We start from the raw sequence: 15,949 nt of genomic DNA on the forward strand, positions 1-15,949 counted from the left end.
TGTGTCACCCTTTGATCCTCCTTTGTGAATTGGGATCACATTTGCACATCTCCAATCCATGGATACCTCCCCTGAGTCCAAGGAAACTCTCATAATTATGGCTAAGGGTTTGCTTACTTCCTTTGCTGCCTCCTTTAATATAACTGGATAGATCCCATCCACCATGTTGTTGAAGTACTATTGAATTTATCAATGTAAGCTCAAATACACTGTTAGATTGCTGTTATTCTGTTCATGTTTAGTGCCAACAACAACAGTCTTAGAACAGCAGTACTGTCTCCATATTTTCTTAATTTATTTGAGTCCCTTTATACTTGTCTAGTTTTTTTTTAAAAATGTATTTGGTTATTTGCTCTTATAAAAAAATATTGGGAATGTCAGCTTTTCTGAGGATTGTTGTTTTCTGAGAATATTGTTTTCTTAAATTTTATCAGGTATCAGCACAGTTATGGAATAAAAAATCATTCAGTTTCATACATGGAGAAATTAAGTATTTTTCATTGACATGGTCTTGACTAGTTATGCTCTACAAATCAGATTTTGTTTTGTATAATTGTTTAAAATTTTGATTTTTGTTTGATTCTTTAAAATTGGGGATACCATTGATTGAATCTCTTTAAAGGTCTTGAACATAGGTTTTTTTTTTTTTTTTTTTTAAGTCAAAATTAGAACTGCTTTATATATGAAAATTTATACATAGTAATATTTTATTATTGTCTAATACATGTAGTAATTCATGTTTTAGCTAATGATGAATATGCTATTGAAAATTCAAACCTGCATGGATAAATGGAAGATACTATTCTAAACATTCCAACTTTTACTCTGTGTGTGTGTGTGAGTGCGTGTGCACACACGCGCACACATATACATAATTCAGTTTTTTTTTGTTTTTTTTTTGCTAGGAATTGTGTTATCAACATATATGATTATCCCATCTGCTTATAAGGGCCTTTGCCCTTATAAGCAGATGGGAAGCAGATATTAAAACTAACTGTTAACATCATGTGATGATAAGATCTAAAAATGTTTTCATATCTACATTGGCATAAAAAATGAGATCTCTGTTGTAAATTCAGAGAGTCAGCAGCTATGAGTATTCACTTATTTATAGACAATTTTTATTTTATTTTTTATTTTGTTCACAATATCATATTAAAACTGACAACTGTTAACATCATGATAAGATCTAAAAATGTTTTCATACCTATATTGTGTTACCAAAACAATTGGGATGCTAAAGAATAATTCTCTATTGATGAATTCTATTGGCATAGAATTCATCTATATAGAATCCATTTTCAGTCAACTGAGTTTTACATTCTTGGGGTTTCCACATATCAATTGGAAAAGGTTTAAAAACAGAATGAAATTTTACCATGTTGTAACTTGGTGAGAGTAACTATTGTCATAGGTCCTTACTTGTCTAGAACACTGTACTTGCATAAAGTGTTCCAAACAGATGTTTTTATTTTAGACGGAATGAATCTTTCTCTGTTGAGTATTTACAAATTACATACTGGCATTTCTTCTACTTGCTCTCTTCAGTACTTGCATAATAAACAACATGCATGAGATGTGCTTATTCTTTAGCATCCCAATTGTTTTGGTAACACAATGTAGGTATGAAAACATTTTTAGATCTTATCGTCACATGATGTTAACAGTTGTCAGTTTTATTTTGGTTTGACCATTAATTTGCCAGGAATTGTTTTTAATATGATATTGTGAACAAAATAAAAAAAAAAATAAAAATTGTCTATAAATAAGTGAATACTCATAGCTGCCGACTCTCTTGATTTACAACAGAGACCTCATTTTTTTTGACCCATTCTTCTGCTTGCTGTCCTAAACACAGTTTTCTCCATCTTTTTCAACAGTGAAATTACAGCTTTGCCATTAAATTCCAAAATTTTAAACCAGTTCTGCGAGTTTGTGTTTGAAATTTCATCATTCATCTCTATTAGTCATCAAGTATGCTGGTCTGTGTTGCATAAAATATGTGGAAGATGTAGAGGCATGTGTCTCTATGGTGCATGTGGTGCATCTGCAGCAGGGCCCTGAGCTCAGGGGAAGCTCAAAAGGAAATGAGAATATGATTGTTGAGGGTCAAGAAGCTTTGCAACAGAAACTCGCTGGTTAGATATAACATTAAACTGTATATTTTTTTGTAATATATAGTGTGAAGCTAAATTTGATTTAACCTTGTCAAATGCTTCAGTAAGATGCCAAAGAAATATGACATAGTACTTAAGAAGACATATACACAAGATTTTCTGTGCACAAGGGTAAATCAAAAAGTAATTGCAATTTTGTTTTTTATTAAATCTTGAAAAGGAAAATATGAAAAAAATTTAGCATTACTTTCACACATAGTCTCCTTGCTTCTGACGCTAGTCCATAAGCTTCTAAATACAATTTAAGAAAAATGTTTCCAGTTGTTCTTGAAGTGACTTGTGCACTGCTTCTTTGACTTTCTGACTTTATTATCATTTGAAAAATCAAGATTAACATAATACTTTTTCAGAGGGCCAAATAAAAATGATATTTTGAAGGGACTTGGTCTGGACTATATGGTAGGTGAGGAAGAAGTTCAAAATGCTGTTTTTGAATCAATTCAGTAGTTGAAGTTGAAGAACGAGATCAAGTTTCTCTTCCAAACATGACACAGATATCTTCTACTATTGACACTCCAACTGCTTTCTCGGTAATTTTCCAAAATAGGACCATTGAGATCCCTCAACGCGACTTTGCTAGAAGAAGATACTTGAATTTTTTGGTTGTTGAGGATATGTTTCTACTCCCTGCTTTGTTTTTTGGCTTAGTGGTGCACCTGTGTTTCATCTCCTATAACAATTAATTGTAAGAATGCCTCTCCTTCATTGCAATATCACTGCAAAAATTGTGTAAAATCTCTAAATGATACCATTTCTGCTCCATAAAAAGTGTGGAGACCTTGCATGAACTTAGCGATATTTGAGGGTATAATATATGATCAAATACACAGACCTGTAGTTGGTGTCTAACCTACCAGCAACAGTAAAAATCAGTAATCAGTAATCCATCTGTTTTCTTGAATGAGAAACATTTAATCACCATTTAAAACTTAATCAGCATTATGTATTATTATTAAAGTTGTTAGACTGCCCTGTACAGTCTTTGCCAACCACACTTGTTCTGCTGCTTCTAAGCTTTTCTGTCCATTCATACCCCATTCTTTTACTAATACACTTTTCTCTATATCATGCTAACCTTCTATGAATCTGAGAAGGTTTGACCCTTCTAACTGCAAAAATCTTATCACAGCATACTGCTCACTAACGATGTAATTGGAATGTGGAGCTAACATGATTACACCTCAACTGTGTAAAATATACTGAGTACAGGCAACTGACTACACATATGTAGACTTATTTAACAGCAAAGGTATGATAACCTTTAGAGCATGTTCTGACATAGGGTGTTAGTTTTTCATACAAATTGATTTTACTTTTTAATTTATCATCACATGGTGGGAAATGTGATGTTATCAGATTTGCAAACAGGTAACCATAAGAAAAATGTAAAGTGTGTGGAAAGAAATGTGGAAACTTATGTAGCAATTCAAAGTGAAGATGACAGTGTTATGCTAAATAGGTTCCAGAACACATTTACCGACCAGTCTCTCTGTTTTATTTATCATCATTTATCTTATAATTTGAATCTCTACCCATTATACTCTCTGTGCTGATTTGGCTAAATAGAGTCATTCTTATTGTAACTTTACCGAAATTTGAAATTATTCTTTCAGTAGTGTAGGTCAGTGATTTTTAACCATTTTTGTAATAATGGCACCCTTAAGTAATTTATTTTATTTTGTGGCACCCCTACTCAATTTGCTGCCTGTTAGATCGAATTCTCTCTCTCTGTGTATATTAAAAAAATGTTATATGATAGTTATTATAATAATATAATTATAAAGAAAATTACAATTCATAATACAGATTATATATACTTATATGATAATATTCTTTATATAGAGGTACTAGATAAACATCAATTATAAATCACCACAAAATTAAAAAGATACTGTACTCTACTGTACAATATACCGTACACCTTTTTATAATGAAATAAATAAAAAATATATATATATAAGTTTAAGTAACTTAAACCCAAATTATATGACACCCCTGGAGTGTTGTTGCAGCACCATAGGGGGCCGTGGCACCCCAGTTGAAAACCACTGGTATAGGTGCTAATAAAAGACAATACTCAAACCAATAATTGTAATAATTTACTTACTTATAAATTATATAACAGTTTTGAAAAACAATATTTTGTTATACTGGCACCTGATGTCTGTTTAAACAAAGTTCTGTCATCCCCCCCCCCCCCCCAACAAAAATGGCTCTGATAGCATCATGTGTGCTGAACACTTATTCTTTATCATAGAACTTAATCTTCCTCTGAGCTCTAGTAAAGTTGTACAGAGAGAATTATCATAATACCTTATATATGTATCTTGTTACATACTAGTTTTATCAAATAATTTAAACATAAGGTGAACAGCACCTAACTTTCAGCAATAGTGGCTATTGTGCTGCCAAATTTATTTATATAATAATTATACAAATTAAATTATAAGGTTTAGGAGGGCTATCCTAACCTTTCTTATAATTGGTTTTTTTTTTTTTTTTTTTTATCCAGGCGGATTAATATGCTTTAGTTAATTCAGTGGTCTTAATGCTCACAGCAGAACAAGCAAACTGTCTTCACATCACATTTATTCAAAATTTGCTTACCCTTTGGTGATGTTTTGGCATCTGTTGACATAATTTTATGCATAGTACAAATAAATATCATTATGATATCTGAGTTATTTCAATTCAGCATCTCATATACCTTTAAACTGAAACCTGAAAATGCATTGTCTTCTACCCAAGGTCACATGCAATCTATGTGAAATGGCTGAAAAACTAAAAAAAATTGTTTATGATTAAACAAAAACTGGAATTAACAGATTTCCAGTTTCATTTCTGACTTCAATATGGAGACAGTAACGAAACTGGTGAAAATTACAGCATAAGGCACAAACTTCATGACAAAAAAAAAAAAAAAAAAAAAATGAAACTATGTTAATATCTTATATATAGCTTAACCACTTAACATTATACTGGTTTTTTCAAGAAAATATCAAAACTAAAATTTATTTTTTTATTTTCTACAAATTGGTTTAGTTATGAAATTGTCGGAGTCCGGAAAATTTATCGCCCGCAATTCACTGCCGGCAATTAATTGCTAGCAGTTTACCGCCGCATCAGTTTATTGCATAAACAATTTATACCTACAAATGATTGCTAGCATATTTTACCGTCTAGAATGAGATGTGTGTGGTAAAATCATAAAAAATAACTTATTTAAATTTCTGCCTTAAGCTATGATTAGCATATTTTTGGAATTCTATGAACTATGAGGAAATAGTATGGAAATAAAAAAACACATGTATGGAAATATGTAATTTAATAGGTAGATTATGTATTTTAATAGTTACATGTATCACAAAAATAGTAAAAAATCCATTATTTAAACAATATAACAATTGGTTAATTTTAAACTAAACTAATTATAACATTAGGTATGTCATAGTACACTGCAAAAATTCAAAATGAATGTTTATGCAATCTTCAAAATCAGTCACGTTGGGATAATTAATTACTAAGAAACTGTAATATTTACAACACAGTATGCACATTATTAATAAGAAATATTATGCACTATACCTCTTAGATAATCAACAATATCACCCCGTTCATCATATGCACTAACAAGCCTTTTAATTTGTTCATCACAGTCGCGATACTTCTGTTTTTTTTCTTGCCTGGATCACTTCCGCTTAAATATTGTTCAGTGTGCATTTTGTTAATATTTTGTTCTTTTTTAATGCCATCGATAAATTTCCAAATGTTGGGATAATAAGCAGCGACTTGTTCCTCAAATCCTCTATGCCACCCTTCAACAGAATTATTCGTTCTTGGTAATCCTTCAAGAACAAGCTGGTGTGCTTTCCACATTTCATGGGAATACTTTGGTGGTCGACGAAGATGTTGTCTGGTTGGGCACACCAATCCATGTATCCTCAAAATAATCAACAACTTCTCGCGATTCTGGAGGAAAAACACCATTTTCACACAAATGTTCAAAAACAACCGTCACAATAGGAGTGGGCACAAATGCAATTGCTGCCAAAATTTGCATATTTAAAGCAAAATTGGCATCAGTTTCATAACGTTTCAATCCATTATTCTGAATGGAACAAAAAATACATTGTTAAAAGTGGGAAAAAACAACCCCGTTGCGAAGCATCAGGAAAAACTCTTCTGCAAGCATTCATTATCGCTGTCTCAAAATCTATAGTTATTGATTGCTGGAACATAGCCAGTTCCAATACTTTCAGCTGCTGTAGTAGAGATACATATGTTTCCTCAGACTTGTTAGGCAATAATGCATAAACTAATGGAAGCGATATTTTGTCCTTGAATCCATGTATCGTATACAGCTGATAAAAAAGTAAAGGAACAGTTTTGAAAGTCCCATCGGCATAACAGTGTTCACTTCGAGCTAACAACTGCAAATTTCTTTTCATACTGAAAATTAACATACGATTGTCCTCGGGTCCAGAATCAAATTGTAGAAACAATTCTCCATTGCATGATGTTTTATATTCTTCTGTAAAAACTATGTCTCTACGATGTGTTGGAAGAACTGGGCCATCAAATTTTCGATTTGTTATATTTCGGATTGTTCGTTTCATTGTATCTACACTTGGAAGCTTTGGGGCTGCTGCTGCTTGGCTACAGGGTCTCGAAACATTTGAAATAATACTATGAGACGTATTATTTGTTGTTTCTGCATAAGTTCGAATGGTATCAAGAAGTTATGCTGCCTCAACTCCTGCTGCGTTTCCACAATGATTGTGCTCCTTCCGTGTTTTAACGATGGTGTTATCTACCGTAGTAAGTAACCCAAGCGGCACATTTGGTTTTTCGGTAATTTTGACACTTCCAATGAATTTTTGTTTAATTTTGCCTGTCTTTAAAAAACAAATGTCCACCAAAGCACCATTTCGGTTTTCCTTTTTCTGATTTCAAAAATTCCACCGATATGATGCGTTCACAAACTCAAAAGGATGAAAAATAAACTCAAAATAAGAAAATGTTGTGATTGTAAGAGATTATAAACATATAAGTACCTCCCTAATCGGCACACCCTACCCCCACTCCCCTAAAACATGCTACTTAAGTTGGCGCCTCCGCAGCCAGGTGGGTAGGAGCAACAGTGCGTAGCACACGCTTCTTGATTAGACCGGGGTTCGAGCCTGTCACCACCAAATATGGAGGATGTGGAAAGGTCAGGGAATGATCACTGCATATCCTGGAGCAATATGACCTTAGTTGCTAATGCTCCTAAAAAAAAAACCAAACAAACGAACAAAACAAGCTACTTAAGTTAAAGGGATTAAGTAGGTACCTACCTAATTCCAATTTTGGAAAATAACAGACAATTAAATTAAAGCCCCTTGCAATGGTATGTATTTCTAGGAAATGTATACCTAGCATATAACTTCCATTTTTAGCTGCCTTAATTCTTAAATAACACCTATAGAAAACCTTATTTTCAATTTAAAATTGAAAATTTAAAAATTTAAAATGACCAATAAATTTATATAAATTATATGTATTGCCTGGTGATAAAATATGCTAGCGATCATTTGTAGGCTATAAATTGTTTATGCGATAAACTGACATGGCGGTAAACTGCTAGCGATTAATTGCTGGTGGTGAATTGCGGGCGATAAACTTTCCTAGACTTGAAATTGTCATATGAGTGTGAGCGTTTTCCCCCACCCAATCAAGATACTTGTACACTCTAATTGAAGAGAGAATTAATTTTATGACCATCATTTCATTAAAATATCACCTGTTTATGACTTATTTGTTTGCAGTCTAATCCAAATCAAATTTGCAATACTTCACCATTCATTTTGTGTGCCCAGGGGTATAGCACCTTGATAGGGTTACTTCTCTTTTAATCTGTCATCTTGAAACAAGATGGCCCCCACTCAGTACTGGTGCAATTTGTTTGAAACTCTTCTGTTTTTAATTTGATTGAAATAACATGTACACTACTTGTTTACGGTACAAAATTGTCTAGGTTCACTAAAACCATCTTCATCATCACATTCTGAAGTAGTATTATCCAGTAAATGGAAACTATCTGTTGACCCAGAACCCAATTCACTAATTGAAATTCTACTTCTGTATCACTAATATCCATCAGTTTCACTACAAAAATAACTGTGATAGTTGCTCTCAAAAGAATAACAAAAACAAACATCCCAATGTTGCTCAGAAAGAAATTTTCACCTATGCATTCACACAAATAGTAGAGCCATCTAATGTAATGTGCAGTAGACCAAATTATGATTATAGAAATGGGAAAATCACATAATTCTTTTATAAGAATTATGTGATTTTCATAAAAGTTTTATAGGAAAATCACATGATTATCTGATAGCATAAGGGAATATTTGTGTCAATAACAAAACTGGGACATTATGCACTTAGTGCACAAGTTACAATTGTGGGCAAATCAGTTTTTGCTCAGTGCATCTGCCCATACAATTTACAGGCAGGTGATTAACATATAAGGGATGGATCTCCTTCAAAGTAGTCTCCCTGGCACTGTATATTTCAGTTCCAATTCTTCTGAAAATTCTGGAAGCATTCCTGATAGGCTTATTTTAGAATTTCTAAAAAGCCAACAGAGAATGCAAGACAAGGATTATGCCATTTTCTGAATAATTTCCTCAGTTGTTGCAAATCTATGACTTTTCAAGGGGGCTTTAGCTTGAGAAACAAAAGTCACAGGGAGCTAAATCCAGTGAGTATAGCAAATGAGTAATTGAGTGCTCTTGAATGGAAATCAAATTGTTTGTGTGTGCATTGTCAGGTTGCAAGCACCAATTCCCTGAAACCCTCCGAGTATATTCTCTATTATTATTATTATTATTATTAGCCATATGGTGCAAGGAAGCCTGAGGCTTATGCTGCACCAGCCAAAAAAAAAAACAACTTCTGAATTACCCTGAGAGAGAGAGAGAGAGAGAGAGAGAGAATAACCAAGAAAAAGAAGAATGCTGATATCCAGCTCAGGACCCTGGGTGTGCCAATCCCATACTCACCAGATGTGAACCCCTGGGGTTAGTATTGCTCAATGTTGTAGAACTGTTTTATAGTATTTCTGGTTTACTGTTTCACCATTCATTACAAATTCATAATGAATAATGCTGTATAAGTCAAAAAATGAGATAAGCATGATGTTCCCATTTTATTGAGATTGTTTTTTGCTTTTTTCGGCTTAGAGAAGATGGAGTCTTCTATTGAGTGGACTGGGTCATAGCCATTACCCATGATTCATCACCATAATGATGGAAGAAATAAAGTGTAGACCGGTAGCAACACATTCATGAGCATCTTGGCATGCAAGAACTTGCTGCTCTCTGTGATTATCATTGAGGATGCATCACATTCCCAAATCTTGTGTTAAAATTGATTGACTTAAGAAACATCAATTTTATTAGCAACTTTGAGGCTACTTGATTGATTATTGGTTTTTGAAGTTGAAGGGTGGCTGAAGCAAGGATCATCTTTGGCAGATTCTTGCTTCAGTCCTCTAAGTTTTGCAAACTACTGAAAGGTCTTTGATATATCTTTTCTGAAAACTATTTTTAACATTTTGTGTTTCTCTGGCACTTACAGAGAAATACAGTACCTCACAGTGGTACTCTATTTCTCTGTATAGCTGTATTCTGTATCTCTATTCCTCCATTTTGAGAATCTCTTCTCATAATAGGGGATTTTAACTTTCCAGATGTTGACTGGATTTCGTGGGTGGGTTGGTTATTCACAGATTAGCATGCCTTTTGTGGATTTCTTGGATCACTGTTTTCTACAGCAGCATGTTAGAGAGGTAAAAAGAGAAAGCAGTACTCTTGATCTGGTTATCAGCAGTGATTCTTCATACATTTAGAATATGCAGGTAAAAGACTCACTGGGTGGCAGTGATCACAGTGTACTAATGTGGAATTTAATTAAAGACATAACTGCTGTCAAGACTAAGTGGAAAGGCTTTTATTTTCATAAGGGTGACTATAGTGGTCTCAGACAGTTTTTAAATTCTGTGCAGTGGGACCAACTGATGACATTACCAACAGCAAAGTCTAAATGGGAAGTAATCAAAGATTCTACTAGACTTTTCATACCAACAAAGAAATACTGTTCAAGGCTTAGACCTAAATGAATGTCAGATGAACTACCGAGACATGTGGCAGAGAAGAAAAGTGCATGGGATGCATATAAATTATCAGGTGATACAGAAGCATATGGTAGATATAAATTAATCTGTAATCAAGTCACAAAGGAGATTAGGCAAGTTAAGGCAGATTTTGAGAATTCTCTGGCAAAGAATGCAAAGAAAAACAGCAAAGACTTCTATGCTTATATTAACAATAGAAGATGGGATTAAACCACATTGGCCCCCCCTTGATCTCTATGAGTTAACTGATGATGATTTGGGTTGCAGAAAAATTGAATAGGTATTTTGCATCTACATTCACACATGAAGAATTCTTTAGGGAAGGGCATGCCAGAAGTTTATCAAACTGTAATGAGGAGCTAAATGACTTTGGGATAACTGAAAGGAAAGTGGAGGAGTAATTGTTGAAGATGGACATAACAAAAAGGCATCTGGGGTAGATGGAATCTATCCACTTATATTAAGGGAAGCAGCATATGAGGTAATAAAACCCTTAGCCATAATTATGAGAGCATCCTTGAATTCAGGGGAGGTTCCTATAGACTGGAGATGTGCAAATGTATCGCCAATTCATAAAGGGGAATCAAAAGGCAACATTAGTAATTACAGAACTATTAGCTCGATGTCTATTCTAGGGAAAATAATTGAATCACTGGTTAAAGAAGTAATGCAGGACCATCTTGACAGGCATGCAATTATGCTGTAATCACAGCATGGATATGTTATGGGGCTGTCTCTTATCTAACCAATCTGATAGGTTACTATGATGCAGTGACCAAGGAAATGAATGTCAAAAAATAATTTTGACATCATATACTTGGATTTCAGGAAGGCTTTTGATACTGTTGCACATAAAAGACTACTGTATAAACTGGAGCAGTGTGGCATTAATGGCAAGTTACTGCTATGAATAAAGGGAGGGTTAAGTGGAAGAAGATAGAGAGTAGTTATCAATGGGCACTGCTCTTCGTGGACTAATGTTATTAATGGAGTTAGCATTAGTAGAGGCACATGATGCAAGAAAGCAAGCTTATACAGCATCAGCTAAAAAAAAAAAAAAGCCCTTCCCATTTCATTGATCCATTCATTCCAAATGTTTGTCTAGTTCTGCCTTGAATTTATTTAAGCTATCAACTTCCACAACAACAGATGGAAGTTTGTTCCAGCAATCAACTACCTGCTGGCTAAAGGCAAACTTCCGCACATCTATTCTACAACTGTCTTTCTTCAGTTTGAATCTATGCCCCCGAGGGAGCATAGATTCAAACTGAAGAAAGACAGTTGTAGAATAGATGCAGTCATCAGGGTGAGCTACTGCAACAAGATCTAGAAAAATTGGGTCGATGGGCTGACGATGGCAATTGAAGTTTAGCATTTAAAAATGCAAAGTACTGCATATGGGTAGCAGTAACCTCAGAGTAACTTATCAACTGTACGGTGCTACACTCAGAGTAGTGGAAAATGAAAACAACCTGGGGGTAATTGCACAGTCAGACATGAAATTCTCTGAGCAGTGCAGACATGTTGCCAGGACAGTTCACTGGGTTTTGTCAATGATATACAGAAACTTTGATAGAAGGAATAATGAAGTGATTATCCCCTTTTATAAGGCCATGGTTAGGCCTCACTTTAGGAAGGGTGTAGATCTACTGGAATGAGTGCAGAGAAGGGCAACCAGAGTGGTGAATAGAATAAACAGGTGCTTTTACCTAGAAAGACTTCAGTTCTGCAAATTACATCATCTCGAGACTAGGCACCTATGGGGAGATCTGATAGCAGTGTTTAAAGCCTTGAATGGATTGAGTAAGCTGAATGTTAATGGCATTCTTCTACTTGCTGATACTACACACGTGAGGGAACATAAATTCAATTTGAGGAAGGATGGCTGTAGGATAGATGTTCAAAAGTTTGCCTTCAGCCAGTGGGTGGTTGATAGTTGGAATAGGCTTTCATCTGTTGTTGTGAATGGGTTGAATAAATTCCAGGAAAAACTAGACAGATTCTTTTAGGATATGGATGGGTGAACTATGTAGAGTTTTTTTTTTTTTTATATATATATAATTTTATTTTAGGTTGATGCTATATAAGTTTTCTTTCATGCATAATTTGCCATTACTACTACTATTCCTTAATTTGAAGCAAAATTTGATGCAGATTTGCTGCTAAATAAAATCACAATGGAAAATGCAGTGATACACATAAAACACCTAGTCATTGCACACTAATTCAAACAGATAAATGGGTGATTCATTCATTACTATATCTAGTAGAGTCACCAAACATTTTACAACAAGTTGCAACATGCTGTGGTGCTGGAATTCAAGATACAAAGTCAATGTCTGAACTGTATGATCACACCTCATATATGTTTAACGTGACATACATTATAGAGGAATCGAGATTAACTTTATTATGTATTTTATTTAACAAAAATAGTTGTGTGAGTCAAATTCAATTTTGGATTATTTGTTTTTCGATAATTGCTTTTTCTCTTTACCATTAATTCAGATAATCTGATTTTTTATTGTAATTTTTAAAATGATTGTTTATTGATGGTGGAACAATTATTACTGCAATGTTTTATTGAAATGTCTAACTTCCGCTTAGTAACAAAGGTAATGGACCTCATTACATGTTTTTGTGCATACTTAACAAGGTACATATACACAGAAAAACTCAGAGTATTTTAGGGACAGAGAAGCATTTAAAATCTTCCAAATCTTAATGAAATTATGATTAGTGTTTTTTGATACCATTTGTTTCAAAATTAAATTTTCTCTTTCCCTTTTAAAAGCATATTTTTTATTTTTATACTCGATTAGTCAACTGGTTGAATCGTGTACCAGATTTGAATGTTAACATTCTGATATTTTTAATAATTTTGTTAATGTATATCAGATGTATAACTTTTTCTTATATTATGTACACAGGTATGTATTAGAAGGCTTTAATTCTCTCTCTTGGCTGGCACTTGATCCTGCCACTCATGACCGACGCTCCTGCCTGCCAGTCCACATTCAAGTTCTTATGCAGCTCTATCATGCAGTAGAAGCACTTATATGAGGATGTCATCTTGCAGTGGTGTGAAGATGGAGTTATGGGATCAATAGACTATTCTGACCAGCAGAAGCTTTTTTTTCCAGCTGGAATCATCTGTGATTGACAGAGGCCGTGAAACAAGAACACATATCAAGGTGGCTTTCATACGTATCCACAGTATTATGACAAGATGTATCTTGGCTTCTCTCTTATGCCAACTATGGCTGCAATGTAGTCAGAGAAGTACAAGATTGGCTACTTTGTGTTAAAACTTTGATAATTTTGGATTTTGCTTCTGACACATTTAAAGGTATGTGTGTGTGGTATCAAAGTGTCGGTTTGGTACACAGGAAAATTATTTGTTGACCATCATATTACTACAAGAAAATCAACGGCCCTGTTTGTTGACGGTGTATGGTTTCTACCATACCGTATCCTTCTGTACACATGTAATGCCAAGTGCAACCTGTTTACTGAGAACGCGGTTATTTATTTTGTATATATATACTCAGAAGAGGCAAAGGAGAGAAGATTAATGTTGATACATTTTGTATTAGCACACTTCTTAACCTGGTTTAGGTAGAACTACTTAGCTCCCTACCTTTCTTCCCCTTACCCGTTCATATATAACTCATTTCCACACCGGCGCCATCATCTTCAAGATTTCCATCTGTAGCCATTACCGATAGATTTGTACAGAGCTATGTACAGAACACCATGTTGCTTAACCATGCATCCTTTTTACAAATCATGTAATAAATCCCATTGTCCGTTGTGCTGTCTGTGTACAATTTTACAGAAACTGTTGATTAAAGAGCCAGACATGCTGGGACCTGTTTGTAATGCACTGCCTTAAGAGCTACAACTCATGGGCAGGCAAGGCTTCACCTGTAACTGTATCACTGTTTTCCCACTGCCACTCATTAAATTCCTGCATGTCCCATAGGTATTTTGACTTCTATTTTTCTTTTGTTATTAAATGAAATGCAAAGATGACATATAGACAAACCACATACACTAGAATGAATGAGTATAAGTAAAGCATGTTCTAACAGTCAGGAAATAAAATTTAGAAGAGCCATATCAATTTATGCCAATAGTGACTATAAAAGGAGTTTCTTTGTGGGATCTGAAACTCATCAGAGGAGATAAACCACTTTTCACTACAACATATGATATAAATTTATTCTGTGAAACTTACAGAGGTAGCCTGACATTTAAACACATTTGTCAGTTCTTTATCAAATGCACATTACATCTAAGAAATAAAAAAGTTTAAAACTGTTGCTTTCAACCAATTTTCTTATATACATACTGAGATCAAGCGCATGATGCCGCCTAATTTGGGATAGAAAATTGTCTACTGTGAGTTCATCAATTTGAGGATGAATTACTCGTAAACCCTAACTCACTACAAATTGATATACATACTGTTGTGCAATTATTCATGTGGTATTAACTAAATAAATTAATTTATTCCCCAGATTTTGAGTAAATCTCAGTAAATTAATAATAAATTAGATGTAATAGTTTAGATAATATCAAAAGCTACATATCTCTATTAATTAAATAATAAGTGTCTCATGTTATATCAATTTGTTGATTATGTTATGGTTTATGCTTTGTGTTTTAAGGCATGTTTCAAATGCATAAAGAGCCTGTTAGCTTCAAAATGTAACAACTTGACTCCCAGTGAACAGATTTTAATGAAATTTTATGTGACTCTTTTAAAAACGTTTGCTATGCTTTTCCAAATGCCATTGAAGTTAAACAAATAGAAATACAACAATTTTATTTTAATTATTTTTGATTATCCATATATAATTATCCAAAGCACTGAAAATTATAGCAGTGCATTGATTGGAATTAAATGGACAATATAGTGGATGAACAAAGCAGAAAAATTCTCAGTTTAAACACTGCACTTCTGCTAGAAAGTAATTAATTGGTGAAAAGTGAATTAGTTATATAAACATCTTAGTTTTTGCTCAGTGGATTTTCATAAAGCATATGTTTAGAATGCCACGTAAAAATAATTAAAAGTAATTGCAAAAAAATTAACAATTGAAGAATAAATATCAGATGTGCCTGAATTGTAATGCAGTGTATGCATTACATAATATGTTTATAAAGTAAGCTTCATTAATTTCTCCATTGATGCAGTCCATGTTGCATTCTCTAATTTTTAAATTAGAATTCTTGATGATGTTGTCTCTTTTGTCTAAGTGTAGTGTGCATTCTGATGTATCTATTCTCAGATACTATAAGAATTTTGTTATTTATTTATAGGTCTGATACATTCATTGATATGTTGGTTAAGTGATACCATCTTTCTATGTTTTTGACTCTTTGCTGAAGGCATCTTTCTCTTTTGGGTGTGGGATCTATTAGTAATAATGCAATTTTTTTCATATTCAATATATATATATATATATATATATATATATTTTTTTTTTTTTTTTAATTCTAATTTATTAAAAATTACTCTGATGGTTCCATTCCCCTTGTCAACTTTCATTGTGTTTAAAGAAGTGTCTAAATCCCAGGCTCAGGC

General features: G+C 33.6%; 1 protein-coding gene across 1 annotated transcript in view; it reads left to right on the forward strand.

The window, feature by feature from the left end:
- skd (mediator complex subunit skuld) overlaps positions 1–14,476 on the forward strand; it is a 505,637-nt gene extending 491,161 nt beyond the window's left edge. Inside the window, exon 27 of the mRNA XM_090376037.1 lies at positions 13,287–14,476. Coding sequence (XP_090232163.1) covers positions 13,287–13,419 — 133 coding nt within the window. The 3' untranslated portion in view covers positions 13,420–14,476. The remainder of the gene's footprint in view (positions 1–13,286) is intronic.
- The last annotated feature ends 1,473 nt before the right edge of the window (positions 14,477–15,949 follow it).

This window comes from Mastigoproctus giganteus, chromosome 1, assembly GCF_048544385.1.
Source record: "Mastigoproctus giganteus isolate SK-2022 chromosome 1, ASM4854438v1, whole genome shotgun sequence".
NCBI lineage: Eukaryota > Metazoa > Arthropoda > Arachnida > Uropygi > Thelyphonidae > Mastigoproctus > Mastigoproctus giganteus.